At 39.7% G+C, this 9031-nt stretch overlaps 1 protein-coding gene across 1 annotated transcript in view; it reads right to left on the minus strand.

The window, feature by feature from the left end:
* The window catches only part of nova2 (NOVA alternative splicing regulator 2), an 86449-nt gene extending 77660 nt beyond the window's left edge, over nt 1-8789 (minus strand). Inside the window, exons 1-2 of the mRNA XM_014993934.2 lie at nt 7761-8789; nt 3867-3935 (exon numbers count right to left, since the gene is read on the minus strand). Of these exons, the coding sequence (XP_014849420.1) occupies nt 3867-3935; nt 7761-7917 (226 nt within the window). The 5' untranslated portion in view covers nt 7918-8789. The remainder of the gene's footprint in view (nt 1-3866; nt 3936-7760) is intronic.
* Between the last annotated feature and the right edge of the window lie 242 nt (nt 8790-9031).

Here is a 9031-nt window from a genome sequence, read left to right on the forward strand (position 1 = left end):
CTTATTTTAAGCAACTCCTGAATATTTATGAAAAAGTTATACTTTCATTGGTAGAGTAGTACACTCTGCCGTTACCTAGCAACCCCGGCCAAGCCCAGCCTGTAACCTAGCAACCAAGTTCTGGTTCCACTGGCAGATTATTTCACTTATAACAAGGGAAAGTGTCTTGTTATAAGAAGTACTTTACTTTTTCATTGATATGTAGGGATTATTTACTCAGAACAAACTCCCATGTTTTGCTAAAAAGTTACTTGTAAGTTAATTTGATCTCTTTTCAGCTGAACTAAGATATTTGGACCAGAGACCAAAATACTTTATAAGATTTTGTTTTTGCAGTGTATGTGTTGCATTGTATTGCCTTAATCATGTTGATTATTACATATTTATTTAATGTCAGATCAATGTGAAAATGGCTGCCAAAAAAACCCCCCAAAGTCCAGAGCGAGAGGAGAACATCAGGAAAAAATAAAATAAAATTAAGATCAATATCTCCAAAGACCTGAAGTCATATAGCCAGGACTCAACACGATCGAGTGTGAGTGTGTGTGTGTGTGTGTGTGTGTGTGTTTGTGTGTGTGTGTGTGCTGTTAATCCATCATTTCCACACCTCCCTTCATCTCTCTCATTAAACCTGGGCTCTGCTTTTTGCAGGTAGTTGGACATAAAACACAGCGACAGACACACACATGCAGAAACCTTCAGTCTGTCACTCGGCAAGGGCGTTTCAAGGTCGCCACCTCTTTCTTCCCAACAACAGCCAGCCCATCCATTTACTAAATGAAGCACTATATCCTAGAGGACGGAAAGCAGACGTACAGACGGAAAAGGAAAATAATAAAAGTAAGCGCAGAGCTGGGAATATGTACAAAAAACTGATCCCTAATCAGTTTAACAACCTGAAAAATTCAGGCATTAAACTTGGTTTCAGTCACATAAAATGTTCAATTCCTGAAATTAAAATTTAAAAAAAGAAAGCATTTTGGGTTATATAAGAGTTTTTAAAGGCTTATGCAAGCTGTGTTTTCTACCTAAAACCTACATTTGTTTTAAAGCTCCAGACTGCCGGCGGGAACCGTAAGGTTCTGCAGCTAAAAGGCTAATGCTAATGCTTTCTGCTAGCTTTTCAGTGTCTTCTGGGTGAGACTGTGCCCTAAGCATGATGGGAAATAGGTCAGAACTGAGGTTATTCCAGTTAACTAAAGCTAACAAAGTAACAAAAAGTGATATTGAGAAAACATTTTTGTTAACTGTAATTAATGGGTGAAACGATGACTAACTAGAACACTGTGCGTTTATAAAACTAACTAAAACATATTTAAAGTAAAGATATAATGTCCTGTGTTTTCATGCTTATGAATCTATTATTTAGCCTTTTGAACTGATGTGAAATAGATTTTTTTACGTCAGCTGCCGGCAAATTAGAAATTTGCCAACAGTGGCTATGCTACTAGCTGCTATGCTACACTAGTCCACAAGATGGCAGCCGCAAAAGTTGGGAGAAAATACCAGAGTCGGTTCAACAATAACGGAATACAAGTTTTAAAGAATAATATCTTCTGATTGGTATTTACTGGAACTGGTGCAGAAAATCATAAACTCATCAAATTATCAAGTCTGTTTCATTCATTAATATTTAATTTTTACTTTTAATTACTTGTCTACTTCCTGACCAGAGTTATAATAGTTTTGGGTTTTTCTTTATGGTTCATTTTTACTCATTATGATTTTTTGTTGGTTTAATTCTGTTAGTTTTGTTACTTTTTATGGTTTATTAGTTATACTAGTAGTTTTTGTTCATTTTCATGTGCAGAATTAAAAAAGGTTTAACATATTTTGTTTATGTTTAGTGAAATAATCTGCCAGTAGAACTAGAAATTGGTTGCTAGGTGACGGGCTGGGCTTGGCCGTGGTTGCTAGGTAACGGCGCAGCGGAACATTCTACCAGTGGAACTAGAACATTTTCACCAATATTAAGGAATTACTTACTTGAAACAAACTCCTTTTGATTGCTAAAAAGATTCTTATGAGTTAAATTTGTCTTATTTCGCTATTTGCAGTAGAAAATACTCTGTTAGTTTTGTGTTTTTACAGTGAAGTTGTAGCTCCTTCAGTTCCAACAAGTGAAACTGGATCAAATATTAACAGTGAGCTGATTAAACGTCTGATCGCTCCATGATGAATTCCTTTAATAGCGTGGGGGACGGGTGCCGGGCGCCTGCTGCGTCCTGCTGCCGGGGCGGGGGGAACACGGAGCAGCGGCGGATTAGCCGGCTGACAGTGGGGTGGGGGATGTGGAGCGAACTCACTGATCTTTTCCGTCTATAACATCCGCCTCAGCTTTTTCTGTTTTGGTGAGCAACTGGGATTTATGAGCAACTGGGGGTTGAAGGGACGGGCGCTGCGGCGGGCCCGTGTCGTTTCTGCTCTCTGACAGCTGACCCGCCTTTTTTAAATCTATTTTTTTATAGGTATGCAAATTTTCGATCAACCACCCTGACACATGTATCCTTTTGTTCTCATCAGCCTTTGTTTTTTTAAAAAAAGCATTGAATGAGATAAACAGAAATATTCCATCCCTGCAGAATATTCTGGGGTTTTCTTGCTCGAATATAAATTAATCTTTTAGAGAAATCTTTACTTTGTTGTTTATTTTTACCTTTTTGCAACTAAAAAGTTTGAAAACTTTAATCAAGTTGCATCGATTTATCTCCCAACAATCAGAATCAACCAATTTTCCCATGATTGTCTCTGATGAGAAGCTATGTTTCCATCCGCCATATAAACTGTGTAATTTGACATTTTGAAAATGAACTCGCCAAATTTTTTTGATAAAAAGTTTTGGTGCTGAAATGAGTTTTTTTTTTCTTTTTCAGTCGTATTTAAATTGGTTTATTTCACTAAACAGCAACAGAAACGCATTTTTCCCGTCACACGAGTCACATGATCAACAGCCGGATGTTACTACAGGCAGAAACGACGAAGAAGACGACAACAGGAAGTCGTTTAACAAATCGTGTGAAGAAACGTATTCGCGTGGGATTTCTAATTCCTTATTTAAAGGAAACACCACAATTGCAAAATTGTGTTCTTTCTACAGTAACGGAATATCGACAAAGTTTTGCACACAGTTGAATGGAAACGCAGCAACTGACATACAAGTACAATATTGGAAAACAAATTAAAAATGTTAATATTAAATATATCATAAGTATGAATTCCTAACAGTTTGTGATCCATAAATACATCAGGCACTTTAATGCTTTTTTTTTGAGTTTAAGGAAAATCAGATGAAGGGAAGAGAAATAATAATCCTCTTTTCCACCGTTTAGAAAACCTGCAGCACATTTCCTTCTTAAAATAATCATACAGAGACCCAGGAATCGGTTTTTGCCGGTCTCAGTCTGATCGGTGCCGTTTCAGTTCTGCAAAGTAAAAACAGAAAACGCGACTTTTGTATTCGTCCCGACCGCAAAGTGAACCGAAGATGAACGTTTCAACAACACATCAGCAGATGATATGGCCAGCATGAGGTCAAAGGTCATCAGCAGTCATCTGTGCAGTTATGTTGAACATCATGAAATAAAAACAAACACTGGATCTGCGTAAAAGAAAAGCATGGCAATGGATGTTATGGAACTGAAAACATACAATATAAACAATATCACCACGCATTACTCTGAGCAATGAAAAGAATGAAGCTCCTGTTTAAATGTCTGTTAAAAGATCCTAATCGTTTAAATTCTGTTTGAAATTTGCCTTCAGGAAAAACAGAAACATTAGCCGTGTTGCAGGGTTAGCAGTAGAGACTATTAAAAACAACAAAAGAAAAGAAGAAGGTAGAAGATCAAAATCAAAGTCTGTCTTACCATGAGTCTCAGTTTCTTGTTGAGGGTAAACAATGCCTTCAGATTCAAATAGGGGCTGCAGGAAGGCCACTACAGAGAGAGGAAGCACAGGGGTGGGGAGTGTGTGGCGTCAACTAATCATTCAGAGAAACAACCAGAATCATCTAACTGTAGATCTGCAGCCTGAGACAGAAACAGCAGCGCTGGGTCACCAATCCCCTCGGAAACAGAAGCTGACTTTGTGTCGCATGAAGCCCAGATCGGGCCGATCGCAGCCAAATGAGACACAAAACATTTTACAACACAGGAAAAAACACAAAATACTACCAAGCATTTTGTCTTACACTTGAAATAAGACAAAAATGACTCAAAAGTTTATTTTAAGTCAATAATTATTGCGTATAGATTAAAAAAAAAAAAAAGCTTAAGAAGTTTTTCCTTTTTGAAAGGATAAAATCTGCCAGTTGAACCAGAATTTAAGAATTATTGACATAAGCTTATCCATTGTAGTCATTTTGACTTAATTCAAGTGTACTACGATATTTATAGAATAAGCAAGCTAGTTTTCAGTTGATAAACTTTGAATAATAGTTCCAATTGCAGATTTTTTCACCTAAAACAGGAAAAATGTCTTATTGTTTTTATCTATAAGCAACAATTATTGGCTTAACAAGCTCATATGTTTGCCAAAAAAGTTAATTTTTTGTTAGATTTGTCTTAATTGGAGTGAATTCACATGTTTCCCTTTGAAACTGGATCAAAAATACTTGGTAAAATTGTGTTTTTGTCGATTTAAGCTCCGCCTCCTGCTAGCCTTAAACATGTGGCTGAGGCTTAGGCGTCCGCTCTGCCTGAGTAAAAGTCATCATCCAATGTCCTACTACACTTGAAATAAGAAAAAAATGACTTAAAAATAACTTCTAACAAGTTAAATAAGCTTGTTTTAAGTCAACAATAAACAATAATTAAGTTATTTTTGTTTTATTTCAAGCATTTCACTAGAAACTGGACCAAAAATACTTGGTAAAATTGTGTTTTTGCCGGCTTTTAGCTCCGCCTCCTGCTTGTTGCTAGTCTTAAGCATGTGGTTATCTGGCTGTGGTGCAGGCGTCCTCTCTGCCTGAGTAAAAGTCATCATCATCATCATCATCCCAAGCTTTTCATTTGTCTAAATGCACACGCCGGCGGAGTGTTGCGCAGGCAGCGGGAGCGTCCCCAGGGTCCCGGCTGTGGGTTTTTACATGCAGCCTGCTGCTCTGAGTGCTGCATCGATCTGCAGTTAAACACCGCCGGCTAACCTGACGCTCAACCCTCCTCAGGTGGAACGATGCTAACCAAGATGGCAGACGGAGGGGGGGTTGTAGGGCGGTTACTGTTCCTCCCCACAGTTTCAAAGTCCTTTAAATTTGGCAAAAACATCAGATTTAGCCTTTTAAAAATGTTTACATCATCTTTTTGTATTTGAGTTACACTATAAAAAAGAGAACAGCAACAAATTACGCTACGTTAGCTAGCTCACTTTGAAAAATGCTACATAATTTATTGTGTGCTATAATAATCAATTTGTTGTGATATTTTAGCAGCAGTAACAATAATTAGCTTGTTTGCTGTATTTATGAGATCATTTCATTCATGTTTTTTTCTATAATAATCATGAAACATGCACTACACTGCAAAAACAAAATCTTACCAAGTATTTCTGATCTAGTTTCTAGTACAGATATTTCATTAGCTTACAAGTAACTTTTTATCAAGATAGAAAGCTTGTTTTAAATAAATAATTCCTTTATATTGATGAAAAAGTTCTTGATCCATTGGGAAATTATTTTACTTATAACAGTGGATTAAGTACTTTTTCATCAATATAAAGGAATTATTTACTTAAATCAAACCTCTATCTTTTGCTGAAAAGTAACTTTTAAGTTAGTTTGTCTTATTTGAAGTGTACTTAGATATTTGCAGTAGAAACTAGACCAAACTTGCTTGGTAGGATTTTGTGTTTTTGCAGTGTATTTTTACTCGAGGTGTCTGAATTTCATGCCTTGCTTCTTGAATTAACGTAAAGTTGCTCCTTTTAGACGTTGCAGGAACATTTCTTTTTAATGTCTTGCACAGATTCAATAAATCTCCCAGAATCCTCAGGCGGTTTTATATCGACTGTAATCTGAAGTGCTTTCCTCTGAAATCTGCGCAAAATACATAAAGTCTGAATTAGCTTAGCAGGTACTGTGCGTACCTTCCACAGTTTAAATTTATGCTAGCATAGTAAAGGGATGGCTCATGTTTTTATGTTCTTTTGTTGGACCTGGAGGTCTGTCAGCAGTTAATATCTCACCTCCAGCAGATTTTATAATATTATATAATCCAGATCTGTTGGTGGTTAGAGGCTAAAGCTAAGCTAACAGCTAATCTGAGGAATGAAGATCAAAGCAAACTTTCATCCTCCTGAAACTTTTTTAACCTTTAAAGAGAAATATTTACAAAGATTATTTATAAAACTATAAATTGGAGGAGGTGCAACACCAATTCTCTTCCCAGGAGAAACAAGGATTTAAAGAAACGGAAGATGTAAAGAAAATTCCAGTCAGAAAAGGACAAATGTAATAAAACAACCTCCTATGAACATCTCCCATGAAAACAATCACGAGTTTCTACCCAATATGAACATCATGACAGCCTAAATGCTTATAAAACGATTCCAACAGTGGAGTTAATTTGAAACAAGAGAAATACGATTTGGTCAAAGCATTAGCTTTAGCCCCAAAGATCAACTTATCTGGATTTCTATTAAATAAAGTCATCAAGATGGCTCTCTTCTGCAGGTAAGATGTTGTTTACCAAAAGAAGAAACTGATCAAAACCAAGAACCTCCCGTATTTTTTATTCTCATTCTTTTGACGCATTTGTAAAAAATCTGACTAAAGTGAAGCATAAGTTGCTATTCCTTCATTCTTTGTTGCGTTTAAGATTACAAATCCTACCTGAGAACCTGCAGGGCATTTTAAACGAGTTTGGAAGGAAAAGAATCTGCGCATTTTTTAAAAGTATGACTGTCCCTTTAACTGCCCTTCATCTTGGCAGAATATTTAAAGGAACACTTGCACCTGTGCGCTGAATGGAGGAGTCTATTCAGAGAGCATTGATGGAGCGGGTAGGTGGGGGTGCATGGCCACTTTATGCTACTGATGGTGATGGGGATGCTTGGCGCATGACAGCATGTAAACAAAAACCAAATGTGGTGATCATCTAGCTTGGAGGATAATGAAGAAACATCATCTGAATGTTAAAAACGGCAGCCGAAAAATAAAAAATAACCAAAACCACAAGCAGTCTGAGCGGCAGCGGAGCCCGGACTGTCGCAGTCTGAGCCGGGCTCCGCTTGTTTTTCACAGGCCTGCAGCTCCCGTCAAGCCGCTTGTGTAACCGCGCAAACGGCGCGGCGATGGAGGCTGATGCGGGAGATTAGCACAAGGTCATCCGCGACGGGATGAGACCCTGACCGGGCTGCCTGCCCGCCTGCCGGCTTTCACTTGTTTACATCCTTCACCTCGCATCCAGCATGGCGGCCGGATTTCTCCAGACGCGATAATTTATGTAATTTGACAAAAAAGGTAAATAAAAATAGAGGCTGAATCGTGCGCAGGAAGGAAGGAGTGGAAAGACGAAGGCTTCCCTCCAAATCCCTGCGCGCTTCATTGTTTCCTTCCCATCACAAGCGGCGACCCGTGATTATTTTACTGCTGATGGGAAATGATCGCCGCTCACGAGGGCGCGGGGAAAAACAGCCCCTTTTAATTTATAGCGGGTTTTTTTCCCCTCCTCCCGCTAAGTTTTTATCCATTTCTTAGAATCAACCTGCGTTTCGGTTCAGCCGCGGCTCTCCCGTCCAGCCAGCATCCCCATCTCTGCTCTTACCTCCCGTGTTTGTGCGCTTGGTGCTGCTGGCCTCCGTCGGGGTCTCCAGGGGTCTTTTACGCGAATCCGGGGGGTCGGACTCCATGTGCGGCTGCTGACTGTGATGGTGGGGACTTGAGAAAATGCCGTTTTGCTGCACAGCTCCGCCGGCCATCATTTTCGAGCTCGCTCTTGGATGCTTAAGCTGCGTCTGCGCTTAAATCCCCCGTCCGTGTGTGTGTGTGTGTGTGTGTGTGTGTGTGTGTGTGTGTGTGTGTGTGTGTGTGTTTTTGTTTTTTTTCCTTCTTCCTCCCTTTCTCCGCTGGTCTTTACGCAGCGCAGCCGTGCAGATGAGTCCTGGGAGAAAGCGAGGTCGCTTTAAGAATGGGGGAAATACGCCTTTTTCTTACGGACGGAGCAGGTTGAGAGATGCTGCGCAGCGACGGAAAGATGGAAACAAAAATCCACCGGATCCGCTTCCTGCGGGAAAATTATAACTATAACAATAAAATAATAATAATAAAAATACTCTTTCTTCCAAGAACCTTCAGATACGCGAGCTAGGATATGTGTATCATTCCGCTCATGTCCGGCAGAACAGGATGGTGGCGCTCCTCCGCGAACAATGAAGAAAACAAGGAAAACAAAGAAATAAACAAAACAAACAAAAAAGAAAAAACAATCGGGGTTGTTGTAATAATGTGTAAAAAAAAAAAAAAAAAGGAGGAAAATCCGAGCGTAATCTCAGTGCGGTTGTCCGGTCCTGGCTCCAGGAGGCGCGGATGAAGACACCCCGGGGTGTCGGAGGGCGGCGCGGGTCCGGAGCTGCAGGAAGACGCGGAGAAAGAGGCGTGCGGTTCGGCTGACTCGGTGAAGATGCTGCAGTCTCGCGTTCAGAGCATCCCTCCTCTGACTGGCTGCTGGAGGAGGCGCAGGGCAGCGGCTGACGACACTGGGCCCGGTGATGCGTTCACGGCGCCTCGGAAATCCCGAAGCGTCGCCCTCCCACCCCTCTAAAAACTGCCACTTTTTGATAAGAAACACGCGATCAAAACATCAGGTGTATTTAGGTAAAGATTGGCTTTTTAAATCATTAATTAGAAAACCATGAAAAGGTTTATTTACTTCAGAAATGTAAGTTGAAATCGATTCACTAAATTACACCTTGATTAACTTAGTTTAGAAGAAAATCACCTGCTGACTTATGAGGCAAGGCAGAAAAAGGTAATTACCGTTGACTATTGTTTCCAAATGGAAGAGGAAAGTTTAGTGGAAGGAAAAAGTGTAGTAGA

Source organism: Poecilia mexicana, unplaced genomic scaffold, assembly GCF_051168715.1.
Source record: "Poecilia mexicana isolate PSO_F unplaced genomic scaffold, ASM5116871v1 scaffold_13, whole genome shotgun sequence".
NCBI classification, from domain to species: domain Eukaryota; kingdom Metazoa; phylum Chordata; class Actinopteri; order Cyprinodontiformes; family Poeciliidae; genus Poecilia; species Poecilia mexicana.